Consider the following 23,404-nt stretch of genomic DNA (forward strand, 5'->3'; position numbering starts at 1 on the left):
AAAAAAAAAAAGAAATAAAAAGCAAAACAGAAAATAAATTATTTCCACTGTGAAGTTTCCAGTTGTGACAGAATGCAGACTGATGAGAAAATAAAAGGAAAACTATAAAACTGTAACATCCCAGTGAGCACCAGCACACAGCACTCCGTCTTATCTTCACACCAAGAGGAAGGCAGTCCCTCAGGAACCACCCATGTGTGTGGGTCTGAGGCTCCCATCTGTGGCATCCCCTGAGCCATGGGAGGACCAACCCTCACCCACCACCACCCCACAGGGACCAGTTGGCAGCCCCACATTCTCTGAGATGAGACTCAATGGAAAGGCAACGCAGGGCAACACAGAGCACAGCTTGAGTCTGCATGGGATAATGGAGGGGACTGGAATGAGTTCAATGCCTTAAAAAGAAAAGAAAATAATGTAAACCAGGCTCGATGCAACTGTGCACGAGCAGAAGAGGCATCACAACCAACCAAACAACAAACGCAGCCCCACACACAGGGGGACCCCAGCACTGAGCGAGGTCTGGCAGCCCAGCACTGCAGAAAGAACAGGGCCTGCCAAGGAGGGCGAGAATGAAGGCACAGAAATAAAAACACCGGGAATGGCAGCAGGAAGGGATCGATCAAAGCATGTTGTGGTAACTTCCACCGCAGCCCCAGAAATACAAAGGTGGGACCCCCTGCCCCACAGCTGTCCTCCGTGCTCAAAGCCAACAGCCCTCACCTTGCAGCTGTTACTCAATCCGTGCGCTGTGCAATGTCTGACAGGTGGGTGGATTTTTCACAGGTGAGAGTTTTAACAGCACAGTTTTCCCAGGATATTATTTCTGTTGAAAATTATAGCTATACTTGTTTCTACATTGGCGCCTCCTTAATTATTCAGGCTAATATTTGTGAGCTACAAATTAAACAAAACACTTGGCTGATCAAAGCTTCTTCTGACAATAAAAGGAGACAGACTTATGGCAGGGCACAGCCCGAGTCCTGCAGAGGGCACAAGGCAGCATCTTTATTCTTTTTAACCCAGGAGATGCCCTGTGGACGGAGCAGCTCTCAATCAGTGAGAAGAACTCATAGGTTTGGTAGAACTACAGATAATCCCCACATCATAGCATCATGCGATTGGGTTGGAAGGGACCTTAAAGATCATCTCCTCCCAGCCCTGCTGGAGGTCAGTGTGGGGAAGATCCTGGATCTTATCCTGCTGAGTACTGTGCCTCCCTGCGTGGATCAAGGGTGGAGAAAGAACGAAATGCTCCCCCTACGTGGCCCTGCCTGCCTTCAGAGACACTCCTGCAAATCACTCACACTCCTCAGCCTGTGGTTGGAAAGCCAGAGTAAACAATCAAAGATCCTTTTCACAGTCCAGTCATTATTCTCTGAACTAAAAAAAAAAACAAAAACAAAAACCACAAAGAAAAGCTATGAGAAGTCTGACAGCGTTCAACGAAAGCCAGAAGAAAAAAATAAATAAAAAAAAAGATGACTGAAAAACATGAGGTGACCATTGGATAAATTAAGGGTTGGCAAGTGTGAGTCCTGAGGCAGGCCGGCAGACCTGCAGTCAGAACGAGAGCCGTGTGCCGCGAGGGAAGCGCCGAGCCTTGCACCACACACAGGTTTAGTGGGATGCCTCCGAGCAGCGCGGCCAGAGTTAGTTACACAGCACTGCCATTCACGGGACACAACGCCACAGCTGCCCAGTACCTGGCACCGCGCTGGCTGTGCTCTCCATTAACACATCATCCAGCATTAGATCTAAAAGAACGAAACGGCATTAATCATCCGGCAGGACACGCAGCCATCCCCTTCCCAGTCAGAGGCTCCTGCGGCTCTGCATTGCCTCCGTTCAGTATCTCCTGGCGGATCCTCTCCTTGCATCTCAGGGAGGGCAGCTCAGGTATTGGGGCTCATCGGGAAAAGCGAAGGGCTCCCATGCTTTTCCCATGGTGGGAGCCCAAGAGAACGCCCTGGCTTGGTGATGAGGAGGAGGCAGTCCTGAAGGACAGAGTGGGTACCTGAGGTAGGACACACATCCTGCTGGGCCAGCGCCTGGCAGCGGCCACTGCATTGCCTACACCTCACCAAACCGGGGTCCCACACACTTCTCTGCTTTGCAGATGTCAGACTGGGGAAGTGCGTTTGAAAAGTCTATGAAGAAAAACAACTGTTAGATGGGCTACATCTGGCTGCATGAAAAACAGACATCTGTGGGCAGGTGTGGGCGCTGGGGGACGCTCAGAATGCCCTGCCAGGAGCCCCCATGCAGCTGTTGGTACCGTCCCTAACTTGGCATCGCCTGCAAGCTCCCACCATGCAGGATGAAGCAATGGTATCTGTGGGCTCCTAAGGCAAAGCTGGACAAGGTCGTTTAAAGTCAACGTTTGGCTGAACGCAAATGGGGAAAACTGTTCCAAAGAGATTTGGAGGGCTTCAGACTTTGCTCTTTAAAGGTTTTTATGGCAATTGAATTCTCAGCAATATTTGATCTTCAATAAAGCAGCTCTTATTGCCTCTTTAATTAGATATTTCATAGGACTGAATGAATAACTGTATCTCCAAGAACATTTTGTGATTCCTTCCCACTAGGAAACTGCCCAGACTTACATCTTCTCATCATCTAGTTCCTCTAGCATTATAAATAAGGTCATCAATAGTAACTAAACATCTGTTTTCCTTCTACGCCTGCCTTCCAGAACTGTGACTTTAAATAGGGATCTTTCTATTCAGTGTTTAAAAGCATTTTCTACCATCAGCCTGAAATTGCGTTTGGGAAATTGTGCTGACCGAAAGAGGCTCCCAGGCAGCACCAGCTCCTTCCACTGCACTGCACTCAGCTGAGAGCAGCCTGAAGTGCTTGCAGGGTAAGGTGATTGCAGATAACTGGCACTAAAAAAAACAAAAAACCAAAAAAGGCTGATAGTCACAACTCACTTAAAGAAAGAAAAATTTGCTTACCCATCCTGAGCATCAGGGCTCACTGAATGCTCCAAAAGGAGGGATCCCCAGGTAGAGAACCTTTCTCTGTAGCAGCCAGCCCTTAAATGAAGCTCAGAGAGGGGCGGAACCTTCTGGTCACACAGGTGAACTGTTTTCAGCTGTGCTCCCAGGGCTGCCTGTGTCCCTTCTCCAGGTGCTCCATCATGGGCTCAATCAGGCTGTTACTCAGTAATTCCCATTCAGTATTCTCTGCTGCTCCCAAGGGAAGCCTCCATCTTCCCTCTGAGCATCAAGGGAGACAGGCTCTTGGCATAAAGCAAACCCTGATGCCCAGCGGCTGCTATGATAATGCTATTGGTTACAAAACCTGGGAAGGTAATGTGACCTAAAGACAAGGGAAAGTGCTGCATAAGTGCTGAATGGAGAGAGGCTGAGAGAGGATAATTGTGCTACGTGGCTGAGCAACCTGCCACAGCTATTAAATGGCTCCTAGATTATTAAAAAAAAATAAAACTGACGTATTATCACCAGCTTTCAGAACAAGTGTTTGATCAGACAGTCTCTAAAACAGTACTGAAGTCTGTCGAAGATAGAGATGTGAGAAGGGACGTAGAGAGAAGCAAAGACAGACTGGGGGGAGGAGTGAGGCCATGGACACAAAGGGTGAGGAGGAAACTTTGGGCAGAGGAGACCATTTGAGAAGAGTACATCCGACTTTGGCCCCTGGCTGACTTATTCCTTAATTTTTGAACCAAAATATAATAAAAACAAAACAACACCCAAAGACAAAGATAGAAGACCATTGACAGAGTGGAGGCTGAGCACCTTTCCCTTTCAAAGCCTCCTCTAGAAGGTCTGCAGGTGTGCACACAGAGCTCGGGGCTCAGTTCACTTTGCATCACTGCCATTTTGCCTCCTTAGTTACTCTCCTCCCCGCTTTTGTTTTCTAATCTGTATTTCTCAAGCAAACACTTTGATATGTGTTTCTCTGAGGGGTTTTTAAGCATTACTAGAACGAGATGTCTCCATTATTTTATTACACTCTTGAATAGCAGTGGTGCTACCATGCCAATAAATAATCCTGCTTGATAAATGGGACAGGTGGCATCACTGTGGCATTACAAGGCTGTAATAAACCAAATAGTGAATCCAGTTATCAGCAACAGTGCTCATGACTTGGAAGATGGACGGTGCCATCCGGCACTGCGGATCTTTGCAGTTGTCACTATTTGTGTAACACTGAGCGCTGCCATCCAAGAGGCTCCAGGTCTGGTTATCATTACTTTTTAAATTTAAATAACCTCCAATGGGAAGGTCGTTGCAAATCACGCAGTGATTGAAAAGGCTTCCGTGTCTCCTTGCTCAGCCTAAAATCACACTACTTCCTTCATGCAAATTTCATAGCTGGACATGCTTTTAGGAGAAGAATGATCACCAGACGCGAGGCAGGGAGGGGAGGGAGAGGGGACTGTGTGGAAAGTCAAGCAGGACTCAGAAAGATGTGGAAAGACTACCGACCAGCCATCTGTTTCTCCTTACTCCTTCTCTTTTTCTCCAGCCGGCGAAGCCTCTTCTCCTCCCTCCTCTTGGCTTCTTCTTCCTCCTGGTGCTGCCGACACTTGTGGAAGTTCTCCACCACGACCCCCACGAACATGTTGAGCACGAAGAAGGCCACGATGAGCAGGAAGGAGATAAAGTAGAGGAGCATCCACGGGTTGTAGTTCATGACTGGCTGCAAAGGGGATGGGAGGCAAATGTCAACGAAACCTCAAAACAAAAGGAGTGAATAGTTACAGCTGCTACATCCAAAATCTGGACAGTGGGTGACCCTCAGTGGCAGGGCAGTGCACTCTGCTCCCTGTGACCACAGCCTTCTGAGCTGGTTCAGCAGAGCAGTCCCAAATCACAGAGTGCGCTCAGAACCACGTCTGATCTGCCAGCAGCATCCCCTGCAGCCATCGTTGCCCTCACTGAAAACCCAGACCCACGCTGAGCTATTCTTTTCTCCCAAAATGCTCTAAATTCCAACCTTCTCTCTTCAGCAAGGGCCGTTCATCTGCTATGGCCTTATTACACCAACAGCGTGGCAAAATCTGTAGGGAAAAGGCTGGCTTCAAGCCCAGGGCTCCTCGCTGTGCTCCCTCCTGACGCATTGCCCTTTTGTTCTAGCCGCATTTCTGGCTCCTTGCAGCTCATACCTGCTGGTCAACTCCCACTGCATCCAGGCCGTCGTACATGATATCCACCCAGCCATCCTTGGAGGCCAGCACAAACAGAGACATCAGGGCCTAGAAAAACGCAGAGAAGAGTTGCAAGGAGTTGCAGCAGAGATTTTTCACTTGTAACACTTTACTCCTCTTAGCCCTTTCCTGTCTGCAGATTGCCATTAGCTGGCTGATAATGGGGCACTTTGATGCCCCAGGTTTCTCCTGGCAGCAAAAACCCATCAGTGTCAGAACATGGTTCAGCAACGAGTGCTAATTCGGAAACCACAAAGCTGAACACAAAGCAGCTTCGTTTCCACCCTCCAGGTCTCTACTGCTCCCTGCTAATTAGTCCTCGCCATGCAGCTAAAATAAGGCAGTGTTGCAGAGATGGTTGGATGTGTCCAGCTCTATTAGACAAGCTCTTCTGCAAGATATATTTGGTTTGTTATGTAGCAGTGAAGCAATTAAGTACTCCACAAAGCCACACGTGCTTGTTCTGTTCTGAAAAGAAGTGTGTGGCTGCTTGGAAACACCACCTTTGGGATTTACAGAGACAGAATGCTGTGTGTGAACTGAATATTTACTGTGACTGGCAGTGCCCTGTAAGAAAATCCCATGGGATAATAATGCACAGGTTTTAAGTCAAGAAGGTAAAGGAGCAAAGAAGCAGATTACCGTGCTATTAATACCTGGCCGAGATTATCAAAATTATACTTGTGCCGGACCCATTTGTAGCTTGCTTCTGCACAATCCGATTTATTTGTGATGTTTCTGGTGTCCTCCCCCTGGCAGATAAAAAACTTGCCTTTGAAAAGCTGCAAAACACACAAAGAGGAGAGGAAAGGTAATGGCTCAGACCACAGGATTTCTCAGCAGAGGATGGATATTTCTCACAGGGAATTCTGCACAGCCCATGCAGCCAGATGAGCCGAGGGAAATCGCCGCGTTCATGTGGGCTATGGACTGAGCAGCCTGCCTGATCCGTGCCTAATGAGCAAACGCATCATTTCACACCATTCTGGGCACCCACGCGGGGCATTCGGAGCTTCGGTTCGGCGCCCTGAGAGCTGCCTGCAGCCCTTTGCTGCCAGGCTCGTTGCTGGGGCACGCAGGTTGGCTCTGTGACCCAGTGAGCAGTGCTGGCAGTGCTGGGCAATGCGCTGTGACCGGGCCGTGCCAGCTGAGTGCAGGCGGCGCTTGGAGGCACAGCCATGAGCCGTGCTGCTGCTGAGGAGAAGGGACACACTGCAGGACAGCCCAGGTGCTGCAGCTGGGCTCTGCTGCGTGCTGGGCTGGCTGCACTCCGCCTCGGGTCTGAACGCTGTTCTCCAACTACCGCTGCGCTCTGAAAATATTCCTCGTGTGAGGCGTCAGCCTGGTGCCGGATCCCTGACCCTGACCTTCCTTCCTTTGGTGTAAGGCAGGAGAGATGCAGCTCCTGGGAAGCAAACTCCTGATCTACAAACGCCCGAGGAACAGCGGCCTCCCTGCACGTAACTGCAGGCAGTGGCAGGGGATGAGGACTGCTTCAGACATGATTGATGCCAGTGGAACGGAGGGGCTCACAGCCAGCCATGCAGCCAGGTTGCTTATTTGCTGACAGAAGCTGTTGTTTCGGGGAGAGCTGGCAACCTGCTCCTTAAAACACCACCTGGGTATACAGAGAAATGATGCTGATGGGTTTTGATCTGCCGTCGTAGATAAATATCAGTAGAAATAATAGCAAACAAGATAAACCCACACATTACTCCATGGGTTTCCTTCAGGAACCCGCAGCAGCAGCAGGACGTTCTCTAGGCACGCAAAGGTAATTGCCATCCAACGCAACCATAAAACTCTTGGATGTAAGAAGAGTATTCCCTGATCTTCCCATGGAGAAACACTACCATGCGTAAGGCAGATAAGGGAGATATAGCTAGCACAGAACAGAAAGTTTTAATTAAGCAGGAAGGTAAACAACTGTTCTAATATATCGTCCATAAATACAATCTCTCCTGGAGCCGGACCGTAATGCCCGTCAGGTGGGAGCAGTAACACAGCTCCTAACTGGGTTTGGAAATGCAGAGCCTGATTTGTAAGAATGCTGCTTGCTGGTGGTGCGTCAGTTGGAGCTCCAGCTTCCAGCACTGCCAGAAGGGAAAGGCTGGGGGTTTGGCAGTCTGCTGCTCGTGTCTGATTAATCACCATCCACACATGGATGAGCACCACTGACAGAACCAGTCTGGCTAAGAGGAGACGCCATTAGAAGCTCCCAAGTCTGAACTGCCATCGCATAAAGCTCTATCAGCTGTACTTTGATCTCCTTCACACGGGAAAACCGACTGTAACTTGGAGGGATCATCTTTTTATAGAAATAGTACGGCCCTCATCTCACCCCTAATTACACATCAACATTAACTGAGAACTTTGCTTCCCGAATACAAGATCAGCCTTACTCACATCTACCCCTGAAGCACATCGATAGTCACGACAATTTAACAGAAGACAGCGAGTCACAGGGGAAGCAATCACAATTAGCAGGGAGGAAATGCAAAGGGCGCACTGCAGGTTTTGTTGGTTGGCATCAATTTTCCCATGCCTGAGTTTTGTACCGTTTTACAGGATGTGCTTAGCTTTCTGAATCACCTCAGCACAAGGGATGGAGGCAGTTAGCTGTGACAGAGCCAATCCAGCTGCCCATGGTTATGGATGGCACAATTCTCTCCTCTGTTTATTTCCAATGCCGTATTCATTATTTATACAGCACATTAGTAAAAAACATTGCATAAGACGCTATTCTGAAACAAAGCAAAGCAGAGCTGCTTCCCAAAGCTGGCTGCAACAGGGCAAGTAAACTTCAGAGAGAAATCAGTGTTATGTCAGAATATTTGTGTGAAACAATCTCTTCTTCTCAGGTAATGAGAAATCAATTAAATAGGAAACTCTCCCACTTTTTCCCCTGGGTTTCTGCATTGCTAGGACTGAGGATATTGCTAGCAGTGCCAGCAGGAATCAGGCTTGGAAATCTCTGCTTCTGCAAGCCCTCAGTTATACAAACTGTCAGAATCTGAATGAATCTCCAGGTCAGGGTCCCTCTGGAGTTTACACACCAGCGATTTCAGCCTTGAAAGCTTCTATTTCCCCATTGCTTTAAACCTAGAAGGAAGGCAGAGGGGAGATGTCCCCATGTTATCTCACAGACTGAACAGGAATGGGATTTAAGTTTCCCTGAGCTGAGGTTTGCTGGCAGTACATGTCATGCTTCAGGCCTCACTCTACTGTGGTGTGGCCAGGGGAAGAAAGAAAGTGGAGAAATGGTTTGATTTATGTCCTGCTGCAGGCGGAGCAGAAGTCCTTGTGGTGGGGAAGCGATGAAGAAAGCCCATTCTGTGCCTTTCAGGGGGTCATCGTGGCTTTCGTACCACTGCATGCAATAGGAAAGCTTCAACACATCAAGTGGCACACAGCCACGACTGAACTTCGGAAATAAATGTTTTGAGGGCACTAGAAAAGCCACACTGTGCTGCTGAGGGGGTCCAAGAGCTGCTTAAGCCCTTGGGTCTGACTCATTCTGGGTCATTAACTATGGCACAATTACAGATTCAAAACCAACACGCATTTCTGGAGCGTGGGCACAGGACCTTGACGGAGCCACAAAGAGACAAACCTGACGCTGCTCCGTGGCTCTGATCACTGCTACTTCAGCTACTGCTAGCGATGCACGTGGCTGCTCACTGTTAGGCTGTATTGGTTAGGGAGTTTTTAATGGCTGACTAATTATGGGAATGCTGGTGCTTCCTTGCTAGAAGGAAGAGCTCCCCAGGAAGCTTTGGTTTCAGAAGGGTGCCCAGTGGTACAAACAGCCAACTGTGAGATCAGCCAGGGCTTGTACACTTACTGTCTTGGTGCAGAGGCATACAGGGACTCACCTGAACTCCCAGGATCCCAAAGATTATGAAAAAGGCACAGCAGATGACCACAATGTTCCCAATGGGCTTCAGGGATGACATGAGTGTCTCCACCACCAGCTTCAGTCCTTGGGCTCGACTAATGACTCTGTGGGGGCAAAGAAGCACAAAGCCTATGTCAGTCCTGCTTGTGCCTGGTTTTGCTTCTGATGTGGAAAAGGATGGCAAATAACTCAAAAATCAGGATGGGAGAAGCAGTTCTGGAAGAGTGGCCTCTGTGATTGTCAAGGGAGAGGTGTCTCTGCCTGTGCACACAGCCACGTGTGAGAGGAGAAGAGAACATGTGAGGAGCCAGGAAGGTCAGTGCAGGAGGAACGGCAGATATAAGGGCTGGCCTCATATTTTTCAAGCTTGGAGTGATGGTTTTATCTAACCCACTGTCGATCCTCAATCCATTTCCTGATCAGCTTCCTACACTGCCACTCATTATGGCATTCTTCTTTCTCCAGTTTGGTCTGAAGCTCTCTACTTTCCAGCCTGGACCACCTTCCCTGGGATGCAGCCTCCTGCTCTGCTTCATGCACAAGCACACACCTGTATGTCTGTAGCACATCCAGGACTGCAGAATCCTCCCACAGTGCTTTTCTGTGTAGTTTCAGGCAAAGCTCCTCATTTCCCCGCAGCTGGAGAAATGCAGCAGCCGCTCTAAGAGCTGCCTGCAGACCCGGTGTGCCCACAGCCAGGACCTGTGTGTGCCCACAGAGCCCCTCGGTGCCCCAGGGGTCAGCTTTGCACCCACCAAATGGAACCATTGCTGGCATCCAGCAACATTCCCAGTGGGAACACAGGCACCCAACCTTTCTGCAGCTGCACTCTGCCAGGCACTGCATAACATTCGAGGCTACATGGGAAGGTGGGGAAGAATAATGAGCACATCACAACAGAAGCATGGTAGAATATCTATATAAAAGAGGAGAAACTGTACTTCACTCTCAAAGGCCACACTATGATGAAAGAACAAGGCTGATGTGCGTTGGCTTAGGCGCATCTCTCCACGCTGGGAAGATGAACGAGGTGTTCAGGCTCACAGCCACGGAGGTGCAGAGCTGGAGCTCTGATAAAGGCATCTGATGGGGCTGCGTGCCTCTCTCCCGCTGCCAGCCTAAGCTCAGCGTTTTGCTGGCTCTGTACTCTGCCACAGAAGCCTCCAACTCTGGAGATTTGATGATTCTGTGATTCTGAGCTGTGCTTTCCCAAAGCAGAAATAGCTGCTGCAGCAGGAGAGGGAAGGAGGGAGCCGGGGGCTGCTCACGGTGCTTGGTGCTGACGGGGGCCACGAAAACTTCCCCGCCCGCTTGTTGCTGCCTGCTTCTCTCTTTTGCCATCGAGTCTTCTCACCGCCTCTGCCGTTTGGCCCCAAATGCAGCTGCACCGCCTGGAGCACAGCTTGCAGCTCTGTCGCCTGGACAGAATCCAGTTCCTTCCCCTCTCCCCCCCCTCTCCGGTCCCCGGTGCTCCCAGCAGAGGTCCCCACGGACACATCCTGGTGCCCGACGGGCACGGCCCGGCCGTGGGGTGCTGGGGACCGCGGCCAAGCCTGCGAGCCCCGTCCTGCCCCACAGCCTGAGCAGAGGGAGGGCAGGGAACGGCTCCTTCGGAGACTGTTGACATTAAACGGTATCCCGAAAATCTAAAAATTACTTCCTTTTTTTTTTCCTGGTTAAATATTTACACGTCAAGGGTAAATCGTCAATTATCTTTTTAAAAAAGAAACAGATGGTGGCATTTTCATCTGCTCCCTTCCCAGCGACACACAAGAGGCAGATGCTGCTGCTACTCACGCTGGGTGTCTCTCTCAGGTCGCTCTTACGGCTCCTTAATTCCAGCACCTCAGACCTGTGGTGCTCTGGAACTGAGGAGGGCCTGGGGGGCTCAGGGAGCAGGAGGGGCTGAGATGCCCCAGGGGATGCTGTGCCCCTTGTGCAGGCAGCTCGAGGCTGAATCTCTCTTCTGGATCCTCAGATGTTCTGAAGATGTTTGCCATCCCTCACACGTTACCCTTATGCTGTCCTGAGTGAAATGTTACAGCTGCAGTACTACAGATTGGAAACTGAGGCATAGGAGAAGCACTGGTTGTGCTCTGAGAGGTCTGCAGGCAGCTTGCTTCCAGCGACTGCAATAGACATTGGGCACACTGGGATCTTGGCTGAGGTCTTTTGCCCATAGCTTCGCAGGGATGGATATCAGGTCTTCTAACTTGAAGCCCTTTGGTCTAACTACTGGAACATCCTTAAATTCTGGGGAAAATGGGCGAAATTCAGTCTCCAGAGGCTAAAGGTGACAATTTTCTCCAACAGTTATTAAGAAAACCTATGCTAGAAATAATAGAGTGATTTCCCTTGTGTGAGGCTGTTTGGTATCCAGCAGAGAAGGAGGAGGTTGCTCATCTGGCTCAGCAAAGTCGCGTGCACTGAGAATAAAGGGCTGAGAAGCTGCAGCGTCTGGCTGCTCTCAGAGTTCTGATCAACCGGGGAATTCCTCAAACAAGAATGCAGGAGGGTAAAAGCTGCCACCATCCCAGCTCCGTGCCAGTGCTGTTTCCAGCCCTACAGGGAGAGAAGGCTTTGAAAAGATTTTGAAAAATAATAGTTCTTACTAATGAAAACCTTCAGACCTTGGAGCAGCCTCAAAATGACGGTCTGATCCAACGTCCACGCAGCCTCCTGCCAGCTCTCCGGAGAGTCTGAAACTCTCAAAGAAGTGCCAGTGAAATTCTCAGCCTTGCCAGATTATTAGTGTCAGCTCCAATATGTCAACACGCAGCATCCCTGCACCTCATCAATATTGCCTGAGATCCTGCTGATATCAGGCTCGCAGACCGGTATTATCTGACCCACCACTCCTGCGATTTATTTCTGAAGGATGCGGCTGATTTGGAGCCCTCCAGTCATGCCAGTCACCAGAGTGGCGCGCAGGACAATTTCAGTCTGCATTAAGCATATGAAAAATGGGGAAGCTGAAGTGAGACCATTTTTCGTTCGGTGTGAAGAAATGCAAATCCTTCACATTCCTCCCGGATCTGCAGGGCTCAGCACTCGCAGTGCTGTTAAGCCCCTGTGACACACTCCGAAACCACTGCCCTCCTCACCCAGCTGGATCGCATTTGCTGCCTGTAAGCCTGCTAGCCTGAACAGAGCACTCAGATGGAGAAGGAGCACTTAGATGAAATAGCAGATCAACGTTAATGGAGACCTTCCTCCACAGATTAAAAAAAAAGTGAAATAGCAGAGGTGATAGATGACGCGATAGAGTCTATGAAATGACTATTTGATACCGTGATGGTATGAAGAGTGAATAATTCATCCATCTGCTTTGAAAGCCAAAGCCCAGGCTCTGTAGGCAGTAAAACAGCACTGAAGTCCAACCTGATTAATTCTAAATACAGTCTCAGTCTTGATTTCTCTTATATCTTAAGCTACAACACTTGATCCCAACAAGAGCAGGTTGAACGCATTAGGAAGGAATGTTATTGTATAAGCAATCTCTCTACTGGCTGAAACATCAGAGGGTCATGGAAACATCTTTGAATGTCACTCCTTTGTGAATATATTTTTGGAATTTTGGTCATAAAACTGGGCTGGAATGCTCATGGATTCAGTCTGGGCGCCTATAATCAATCATGCAATCAAAAGCCCGTGACTGGCACTCATGGCATTATGTCTGTGCCAATGGCAAAAGCACGCGTGGCTTTGAGTGTTGCATAAAGCAGCAGGGCTGTTTTCACAGGAGAGAATGAGACAAAATAAGGCAGGTCTTTTTGCAAGAACTCCTTCCAATTAGCGAACAGAAAAGCCAAAGCCAAGGTGACGAGGGCTGTCCCTGCCTTTGAGCTCAGTGACTCCCCTCTGGCAGTGTCCTCCTTACTGCCCATGTGAAGAAAGCACAGAGGGCAGCCAGGTCCCTTCAGCGGTGCTGAGGTTACTTTCCAGGAAAGGAAAAGCCACGGTCCGGTCTCCAGAAGGGTCTCCATCTCAACACGGGGAGCACAAAGTGCTGTCTGCCATCCCACATCAGTCCGGCTGCAGATGGGGGCAGGGGGGGAGGTCCTGGAGCCCCAGGGGCAGCGGCAGGGCAGGAGGGCTGGGCAGAGCCACGCGGGGCAGCCCAGATGTGCGGCGCTGAGGCAGATGGGTTTCCACATGCTGAGATTTACGACTTACTGAAAAGCCCCTAGTTTGATGGCTGCTTTTTCATTTCCTACAAATCTAATTACAGGGGAATAGAACTGATTGCGAACATATTTAGAGAAAGGGCTTGTTGCTGTCTTTTTACATTTCCTTTGTAGTACGAAGCCGTATGTTGGCTGAAAACACTCAGATGCTCTCTTGAGAAAACATATCAAATGCCAGCAGGCATGGAATAGCAGAGGAAGGGTCTAACCCTGCACATGCTCCAGATGGCAGCTCTTCCTCCGCCCCGCAGCTGCTCGATGGACTGTTCCCCACGACTGCAGACTGCTCACAGACCTGAGTGGCTGCAGAGGACTGCATCCCGCAGTCGGAGATGGGAAGCTGATCCTGCTTTTACCCAGAGGTATCCAGGTTATTCTGTATTTTGGGTCAAAAATCAGCCAGATCAGAAAAGCAGAGCAGATCCTACAATTCAAAAATAGGGCAGAAACTCCCCCCAGAAACAACAGCTGACGTGGAAATGCTGTGGGACGTGCAAAAAAAATAAGGTCTGAATCTGAGTCAGATAGGAAGTCAGCCTATGGCCAGAGATGAACCACAGCGCAGTGAGCTCTGTCCAGACACAAGCAATTAAAGCAGCTCGTGTCCTAGAACTCACCAGTCACAACATGCACATTGCCCACTTCGACAGTTTCCCTTCCACAGCTGCTAAGAATATTTGAAAGACACCTAAGCACGGGCATGGCCATTGTTATTTAGGCTTATTATTCACACCAGAGCAGTAAAACAACATCTTCTGTCAGAAGCAGGGTCCTTTTTGTTGTCACAAAAGTGAAAATCTTGACTCAAAGCGAACCTTTTATGAAGGAAGATATGACAGGCACACAAAAGTGCTTCGAGCAGGAAGGTTAATAAGCTGCTGCATAACCAGAGCAGCAACAATGGCATTAAAGAGGGGCTGCATTGAGCACAGAGCAAAACCTTTGAGCCTGGGGTACAGGACAGGAGCCATACCTGCAGGAAGGGGTGGTTCTGGTCAGGGGGTGCTGCTGCCAGGGATGGGGCTGCTTTCACACCAGGGATATTTTCAAATTAGTGGGGAATGGCGGGGAAAAGGTTCCTCGCATTCTAGGTTAAGCAGCAGTTCAGTCCCTGTTTCCTTACAAATGATCTGCCACCTGCTACTAATTTCCTCCTGTGTTACAAAAGCCATCGACTGCCTGAAGGAAAGGGGGGGAAGCTGTTAAGCTGCACTTTGCACAGAGCAAATGAGAACACAAATAGCAGGGGATGTGTGTTTTAATGAGCAGAAGAGGCATCGATCAGCTCACTGCTGCACGTGGGGCTGCTCCCAAAGCACCGCAAGAGCCCGGAGCTGCTGAGGGCTCAGCAGAACACTGTCCCTTCCCTTGCACAACTGCTGCACAGCCCCCGTGCTCTGTAAGGTCTCCTTCACCCTCTGCTCACCTTAAGGGACGCAGTGTCCTCAGCAGCCTCAACACCCTCAGCATCCCCAGGATTTTCGTGCCGCTGTCTGACACCATTGAGACGAGGATGTCGATGACGGAGATGAGGACCAGCACCCCATCCAGAACGTTCCAGCTGCTCTTCAGGTAGGCTTTCTCCCCAAAACACAATCCCAGTGCAACCACCTGCCCAGACAACAAGGTGCAGCAAATTACGACTTTTGCATCTGATGCTTTTCTCCCCGTTAGCAACCTGCTGAGAATGCATTATTTACAGATATGAGTCTGCAAGTCCATTTGCTTCCCAGTATAGAAGCCTAATTAGACAAATCAGCAAAGTGTTGTATTTCAAGGACTGTACAATAACGCTGCAGATATACCCCACGTTGTCCCTTACAGCTGCTGTATTTTTAATGCAGCTAAGAACACGCTGCACAGAAGTGTTGCTAACAACTTCCGCTCCGGCGTATAAAGGTGGATGGTGTTTTACTGCTATGGATTCCTGGAGTAAAGGTGCTGAGTGGCTCACCCAAGCAACCATTTACAAGCTTTGCAAACATGGAAACTCCAGAAGCTTTCCAGAGAGCAATTGTTCTGCGAGATCGTTATGAATGACACAAGAGAGATTTACAGCAATGGGTTTTGTGAGCCTCCCGCCTCAAACCCAGCACAGTGTTTCACTGTGCTCCAGTCTCTGCCTGCTCAGGAAGGCACAGAGCTGCTTAGGTTGTGAGGACAATGGGTTGTTGAAGACAATGGGACTTACATGCATGGCTGACGCTAAGTGTGTGCTGGAGAGCTTTGCTGAATAGGGGAGGATTGCTGAATGGAAGCATCCCATAATGGTGTAAATCAAGAGCAACTTCAGTGAGATTGTTCCGATGTAAAATGTGCTCAGCGTAAGGCTGTGGTGGGCATTCGAATATGGTTCAGAAGATGAAAACATTCGCCTCCCTCATCGCTGCAATACAACATCACTAATATCATACAGGCACACTTCCCCTCTGGCTTCATTTACCTTAACTGTCATCTCAGTCAGGAAGATCACTGTGAAGATGTAGTTAGAGAGCGTTAGGAAGATCCGTTCCTGCAGAAGAGGAAAGGAGAGACAACGCTTTACACGACGCTTTTAGACAAATGCCATCGGTGGTTCTGTGCTGGGTCAGCAATGTGGGGAGGGGCGACAGCACCGGCCCCCCTGCCCTCAGAGCCCCCCTCACCCCAAAGCCACCACCTGCCCCCAAACTGCCACCCACCTCCCCAGCAGGCACAGGGACATCGGCTGCCCTTGGAACCCGCTTGGCAAATCTCTCTCTGCCCCTCACTGCAGACATCACGCACAGTGCAAACACCACCACGCTCCCAATTCCCACTACGTGAAGTCAATGTCAGCGTGGCTGTGCTGCAAGGCCAGCAGGGCCCAGGGGAGGCTGCAGCGCGGCTGCCAGGACCTGTCCTAGTTCCACCGAAGCCAGCAGAGCTCTGGAGGCTGCCGCCAGCTGAGAGCTGCCCCAAAGGGTCGTTCTCCTGCCCAGAGCCATGGGCTGGAGCTGGGCAGGAAGCCCAACAGCCTCATCTCATCTCCCAGTCCCTGCACTATCCACCAGACCGTGCAGTTCTCGCTGCCACTGTGCTGCAATAGCAGCTAGTGATTACAGATGAGACCACGGCCTGGCTCCCTATCTGTAGTTAGCAGAAACCTTTCCTTTTAATGATGATCATTAAATAAATTACACTTCTCCCTAATCCCTACGCAATCTCTGATTGCCTGCACTGAGAAATGGACAGCAGAAGGTGGAAGTTGGAAGAAAGTGGTGAGCGTGCCTGTGTGCATACAATTGAACCAGCCCCAGTTCTGCTAATAACAATTTGGGATTTATTTCTGCTGCTCCCTACAGAGCCATCCTGTAAGAGAAGCAGATCTCTCGAACAAAATGAGATGCAATTCAAACAGGACAAAACACCTTGGCAACCCTCTCACTTGCCAGATCATGATTTACTGAAAGTGACTCAGGAACCACAGAGCAGTTTGTTTCCATCCTGGGCCCATAATTAATGAGGTCCTGGCCCTGCAGCGTGATTGCAGGAGCTGCGATAGGAACCGTCTTTGCTGGGCACACAAAGGAGTGCTGCAGGGCAGGCGGTGCGTGGGGAAGGGCAGGGAACTGCTGGTGGTGCTGGAGATAAAACAACAATATCGTGGGGGAGAGACGAGGATATTACAGCCCTCCCTGGTGAGCATGTGGCTGTGTTGGAGGATAATCTCTGCAGCCCATGTCGTGCACTCTGAGATGGGGAGCGCGTGTTGGCTGGCAGCAGCATCCCTTTCTGATAAGCCAGCTGAAACTGGGGCAGGGAATGAGAACTTGTGTGAAGCAGCTAGAAAATCCACAGCTCAGAGAGGCAAAGGACAATTATTTTAACCAACTGAAGCTAAACTGACTCTGGGTTTCCAGATGAGAGGTCTGTCCCTGTGAGCAGGGCATGGGCACTGCTCCTGGCAGCCCTGCTCCTCTCTGCTGCACCCACACCATGGCTCAAATTCAGCTCCCAGCCCTGGATGCCACACTTCAGTTTCATTTTGGCTACAGACTGATACTGCTGGCGCTGCTGGGTTGCACCAAGCTCTACGTTACCAGCCAAGCAAGGGAAGGAATTGTCTGCTCTGCACCACACCACTGCCACTCCACCATCACTGTGTGCAGCTCTGGGTGCCACAGTACAAACAGATACACAGCTAGGATGGAGTGCCCAAAGGAGGGCTGCAGAGATCATGAAGAGTCTAGAGGAGAAGACGTTTGAAGTGTGGCTGGGTTGTTTTGGCCTAGAGAAGAGGGGTCTGAAGTGAGTCCCATAAGAGCCTCAGAGGCAGAGCTGGCAGGTCTCATGGGACATTGCAAGGCGCTCAAGGAAGCCTAAGGGATCTCCAGGGTGTCCCATCTGGGGAGCAGGGGGTGATTTCCTCCTGCCACATTGGCTGGCAGGGAGCCCTGCTCTCGTCTCACAGCTGCGAGGTGATGCATCGTGGCTGCGTGATAATCAAAGGGAAAAAATGGATCTAGGGGAGGGACCTCCAATTCAGTAAAGAGGACTATGAGCAAAGCTTAAAATAGGCACAGAGCAGCCAAGACTCCGGTTTTGAGGTCTAACATTGAAGATCCATGGAAATGAACAGCCTGACACGCCTACGACAACAAACCGCGATTCTATACGATTGCGATATGAGCAGTCTTTGGAATACATCAGCAAGAGCCCAGCATACATCTCAGCCACAGCCTATGCTAAAATAAAAGAGCAACGGATGGTTCTGCCCCTCTGAGTGATGGAAGTGGGTGCTGTGAGGGTCTGGCTTGAAAAATCTCTACACAATCTATTAAACCAGAATGGTTCAGGGGAATGGGATTACAGTGCCCATGTCAATGCAGTTTTCCTTGTGTCACAGCAAAGATCATAGACAAAGGGGAGAGAAAAATACAAAATGAATGGCTTCCCCTGTTCCCTTCTCACCATCCATACGTGCCCGCGAACAACAGATGGAAGAAATGAAGGTTGATCAGAGAAGGAAACAGAGACAGATGTCGTGTCTGTGCCATGTGTTAAAGCCTTGATCATACTTGCAGAAATGGGATATTGCATGGGGGGCCTCAATGTGTGGCAGGCCACAAGCTCTGCTCCTGTTCTGTGAACCAGGAGGGCCAGGAGCAGCAGCGGCACGTGGAGCAGGAGGAGGGGAGAAGCCTTCTCTGGACAGCATCACCCTGTACCTACCCCACACCCACCTCTGCACGGACACTGGCGGCTCTGCACTTCAAAAAGAAAAGCCTGAGCCCCCATGCACGGCAGCAGGAACTGAACCACACATGCTGCCTCCACAAAGAACATGGAAAACATTAAACTCAAACTCACAGCGCTGTGAGGCTCGATTTTGGGTCGTTCCATGGCGATGGTGATGCAGTTGAGGAAGATGATCACCAAAACGATGTGATCAAACATCTTGTGCGTGATGATTTTATTGCACATCAGACGGAACCTGCCAAGAAATGAGAAAAGAAGACAGCGCACAGACAGGCTGTTAGCACTCAGCTGGTGGGGACAGCACAGCGCGCTCCTGCAGCTCCAGCACAGCCGGGGAACTGAGCTCCCTGTTTGCAAAGCAGAAGAGCCGCAGTTCCGCAATCCCCTCCCTGGCAGAGCCCCATGCTGCAGGCACATCTGGGTATGAATAGGAAAGGACTCAAGCTGCAAAGATCGATTTCAAATTAGAACCACAGATTTCCAGCCCCAGCAACATCCATGGGGGACTTAGTCTTGCTCAAAGCACAGCAGCTGCTTGCACAACTCAGATACGCATCCAGGTGTGGGTCTGAGCACTGCCTGCTCTGTGGAGTTCAGCTTTAGCTTATAGACAGGAAGAAATGGTTGGATGGAGTCTGGGACAACCTGGTCTGGGGCCTGATTTAGTGGTTAACAACCCTGCCCATGGCAGAGGGGTTGGAGCTGAATGATCCAGGTTCCCTCCAACCCAACCATTCTGTGATTCTAAATACCTCCAGTGTAAGGGCTGAGCACACACGACCAAAGGAACAGAAGCTATTTGTTGTGACAGATGGTTGTACACTGACCCAGGATTTATAATACCATATTACATTTCCCTAAGTCTGTTTCTGAAAATCTCTCTAATCTCTGTATGAATGAACCCCAACGCTGCCCAGGGCCCATCAGCTCAAACGCGGGAAACTCTCATCACGTGTGGGCAGTGTCCAGAGAATGGGTTTGGGATCTTGGAGCCCAGGGCTGGGCTTTAGGAAGGGCAGTGCTCAGGTCCTCTGGGTGAGGAGAGAGAGAAAGGGGAGGACAGAGAAGTCTGCACTGAGAGGAGGATTTGGCAGGGCAAGGAGGATCCTTTGCTGTGTTCTAAGCGTGCACTGACTGTGTGCAAAGTTAGATTTCTCTGAGGCATCGGTGCCCTGCACACCCTACCACACAGGCTGCCATACCTGGAATGAGGAGCAAAGACATAGATGGACCAGGATTCCCTCTCCTTGCAGCAGGTGGGGAGATGTGCCCGTACCCAGGCCTTCATGCGGTCCTTTTTGCTCTAGAAGGAAAACGGAGAACAAAGATGTACCAGGAGGAAAAGCAGAGAGAAGAGTTGACGCCCCCAGATCTCCCAAGCAAAGGACTCAGGGAAATTTTTAACTAAACAAATATCCCCAGGTACTCAGTAAAACCAAAGGAAAACAGCCTTCCCCTAAAGGACCTGTAGGGTTAGAGCTGTGCTGGTGCCATGAACCCCCGAGGTCACATCTTCCTTCCTGCTGTGCACAGTGCATCCAGCATGTGACAAACTAAAGGGATGGAGATGGCAAGTAAAACCCTCATCCAAGAGGACCCACAACCTGCTCAGCTCAGCCTCTCTGGCTTCTCAGCAGATGCTTACCTGAATCTTCTGAGGTGTTCCTGTTGCTTGCTGGGCCAAGCCCTATGTCTGCACACCACTGGAAAGCCATTTGGAAGCTGCATTTCAGTGCAGGAACACAACGGCAAGCATCTGCCTCTCATTCAGCATGACCAGATCAGGCCATGGATTATGAAGGCAGAAGGGAACATCGTGGCCTGTCTGACCTCCTGGCTGAGCGCCGGTGATCCAACTCCCCTGAATTAATTCCTCCTTGAAACCACAGTGCATCCTCAGCCACTCATATTTGAGACCATTGGTGAGGTTGTTTAAGGGCAGGAGGGCAGACTGGCTTTGGCCAACAGATCAAGTGAAGACAAGAAAATCCAGCGCCGAGGGAACACCTGGTCCTGGCTGCAGCAGCCTCAGGGTCAGGTCTTCTCACCTTGGGTGTCCAAAGGGAGGCCAGGAGGTGAACCCACAGAGCAGTGATGCAACGTCACTGCAGTGCTTCGTGTTCACGGACAAATTAAAGTGAGTTCTTGCTCATTCATTACCCCTATTTCCCCACTCCCACACATGATGCCCAAGGAGCAGGGCTCTGGCACTGCATGTGCTTCATCTTGGAAATGGGGAAGGGGGGATTCTGTCCTCGCTTGGAGTCAAATTGTTAGCAACCTGAGGTCCTCTGGACTTAAAAATGGGATTTGTTAGGGTAATTGAGTGGAATGGAGGCAATGCTTTCTGCTACTGTATGCACTCAGCCAGGGGTCTCATTAGCGATGGGTAATTGCTAGTGTAGTGCCCACCTTAATGAAAGCACTTGGTGACAACCTGAACTCTTCCTGGAATGAAAACAACCTTGTGAACAGAAAAGGAGAGGTCTGAGGAACAAACCAGCTGGATTTTCCTACCACCTTCCTTCAGCTCTTCATCATTCCCTCCCTTTCCATGCCAGACACCCCAAGCACGGCGCACCAGTGGGTTCTGGCCACAGTAGGGCTGTTTGTACATTCTTTTTCCAGCTCCAGACAAGGAGGCATGAGCTCCCCTTTATGAGCTCCCCTTACTCTGAACTATCTTTAACAGAACACGCATCCTGGGGCTGTGCTGTCCCTCCAGGCAGCCCGCTCCGCTGAATTATCCATAGATGTAACAAAAGGAAATAAATGGATCAACTCTGATGTGTGCTCGAAGTCGCAGGCAGAGCAGGGATTGCTGCCCCAGGACACAGAGCATCGCCGGGCTCCGTCCGGTTCATTTTGCAAGCTGGAAGCTTTCCAGGAGTATCCAGTATTCAAAGCAGTTCTGGTATTTATCATGGGGATTTGTAGTGAATGGTAATGCGTCAGCAGCACAGAATGCTTCTTTCTATTCCTTTTGTCCAATTCTAATGCCAGAGATATTTTGGGGTTTGTCTAATTGTTGCAGCTCACAGTTCATGGGCTCAGTCAGATAACAAAGGCAGAAAGCGATCTTCCATCGCCGCCCCACTCGGCGTGTCAGCACGAGGGCAGCACAGCGCCGCTCTGAGCAGGGCCAAGAGCTGTCCCAGAGAACAGCCACGGGAATCTAAAGCAAAGGAATGACTCCACATTTCCACGGGTGGAAGGGCACGGTTTGATAATCTGTGCCAAATGCAAGATGTTTGCAAAATGAAAAGCGAGCGCTTCCAGCCCAAGTCCCTTCAAACGCTTCCTCTGCAAGGTCCAGACTCACATCCACGGCGCACAATCAGCCTGATTGCTGCTCAAGCCTGCATTATGCTCCCAGCCATATATCAATTATGTTATTTAAATCATATCTATTTGTCCATAAAACACACCTGGACGAGATGAATAAAGACCGAGCAGGGGGGGGTCGGGGAGAAGAAACTGCTCTTTAATTTGCCTGTTGGTGGCTTCACCAAAGCCCCAGTGGCTGCCACCGGCTGCCCCCCCTCTGCACAGCGGGATGCAGAGATGTTGGCTGCCTTTGCCCCATAGCACAGTTCCCCCCCGGCCCCCGCTAAGGAGAGCTGCTGATAAATAGCTTCTTTTTTTAGAACTTCCAGATATTAATGTAGTTCTGAGGGCAGGATGAAAGGCAGCTGGCATTAAAGGATGACTGATGCACTCCTTGGAGTAAGGGAGAGGGTTAGATTTATAAAAGATTTATTATAAGGATGGGGGGAACTGCTGAAAAACACTTTATGAGCAGCAACAGACCTCCAGGCAAGCTTGAAGCTGCACAGAGGCGCTCAGGACCCGATTATTTTGTTTTAACTGTGCAGCAGGGGCAGGCTGGGGTGGTCTGGGGGAGCAGCAGAACGGCCCAGGAAAAAGTGCAATAGGCAGAGAGGATCAGAGCTGCGAGTGCCATGGGGATTTTGCCCCTGGGAGGAGGGGACACGTCGGGTATTCTCCTCAATGCCACGCTGAGCACTCAGCATTTGGGTTTTTCTTCCCTTTCCAGAGTACAGAAGTTTTGCAACTGGCACAAGCAGGGAGTGGTAACACGGCCCAGGTCAGCAGATCCCCCAGCACAGACCCACAGCCCGGGTCCTCCATGCAAACCCACCAGGCAGCGGATCTCAGCTCAGTGAGGCACAGATCTGTGCCTGGGTGGATTTGCACGGCTGACCTGCCTGCCTACATTCGTTCCACGAAGAACAGATTTTGTTCCCCTGATTTTGTACTTCAGGGGAGAAGAGCAGGCAGGGCCTGATTCTGAGCAGTGCAAATTCCGGATAACCTCTGTGAGGAGGAGCAGCACTGATATAACAGGAGACTGGGAGATCCAAAGGCAGCCTTTGCACTGCCTTTATTTCTGTGTGAGAGCAATCAAAACCGTCCAGCAAGGAGAGCTTGTTAAGCTTTGTTGCAGAAGGGCATATTTAGGATTGCTTTGATCTGAATAACAGTTGAGTTCCTTTCTTCTTCCGTTGGTAAGGGAGTTCTAATTTATTTTTTTCAATTTAACCAAATAATGACATTTTTTTTCTGACTCTGCCAAGGCTCAAACAAGGGCTAAGAAAACCCCAAAATGCCAGGGGTAAACCATAAAGGAAAGCTCCTCAAGCTGGAGAGCCGTTTCACCAATCTAAGCAATATCTTCTGACCCATCTGCTGCAGTGATTTGCAGTGAGTTCACATCTCGGGGCACAGAGAAGGGCAGCTGCCAGCTGAGGACAGCCCAGCAGACACACCGGCAGGGCATGCTCTGTAACCCTGCCTCGCCTGTCCTTTCCCCATGCGTTTGAGCTCCACGCAAGAAAATCCAAGGAGCTTTGGTCTAACCCTGCTTGGCCAGAGCTCAGCACACGGAAAGAAGACATT

The 23,404-nt window shown here is 50.2% G+C and overlaps 1 protein-coding gene across 17 annotated transcripts in view; it reads right to left on the reverse strand.

The window, feature by feature from the left end:
• CACNA1G (calcium voltage-gated channel subunit alpha1 G) overlaps positions 1-23,404 on the reverse strand; it is a 107,795-nt gene that overhangs the window by 26,841 nt on the left and 57,550 nt on the right. For 9 of the 17 annotated variants that reach the window (XM_048964827.1, XM_048964824.1, XM_048964820.1 and 6 more), the window contains 9 exons: positions 19,687-19,787; positions 18,596-18,719; positions 15,708-15,776; positions 14,691-14,875; positions 9,055-9,181; positions 5,836-5,961; positions 5,138-5,227; positions 4,458-4,671; positions 1,707-1,757 (listed from right to left, as the gene is read on the reverse strand). In XM_048964827.1, coding sequence (XP_048820784.1) covers positions 1,707-1,757; positions 4,458-4,671; positions 5,138-5,227; positions 5,836-5,961; positions 9,055-9,181; positions 14,691-14,875; positions 15,708-15,776; positions 18,596-18,719; positions 19,687-19,787 — 1,087 coding nt within the window. The remainder of the gene's footprint in view (positions 1-1,706; positions 1,758-4,457; positions 4,672-5,137; positions 5,228-5,835; positions 5,962-9,054; positions 9,182-14,690; positions 14,876-15,707; positions 15,777-18,595; positions 18,720-19,686; positions 19,788-23,404) is intronic. The other 8 variants (XM_048964831.1, XM_048964822.1, XM_048964823.1 and 5 more) reach the window with 3 other exon arrangements.

Source organism: Lagopus muta, chromosome 18 (assembly GCF_023343835.1).
Source record: "Lagopus muta isolate bLagMut1 chromosome 18, bLagMut1 primary, whole genome shotgun sequence".
Classification (NCBI taxonomy): domain Eukaryota; kingdom Metazoa; phylum Chordata; class Aves; order Galliformes; family Phasianidae; genus Lagopus; species Lagopus muta.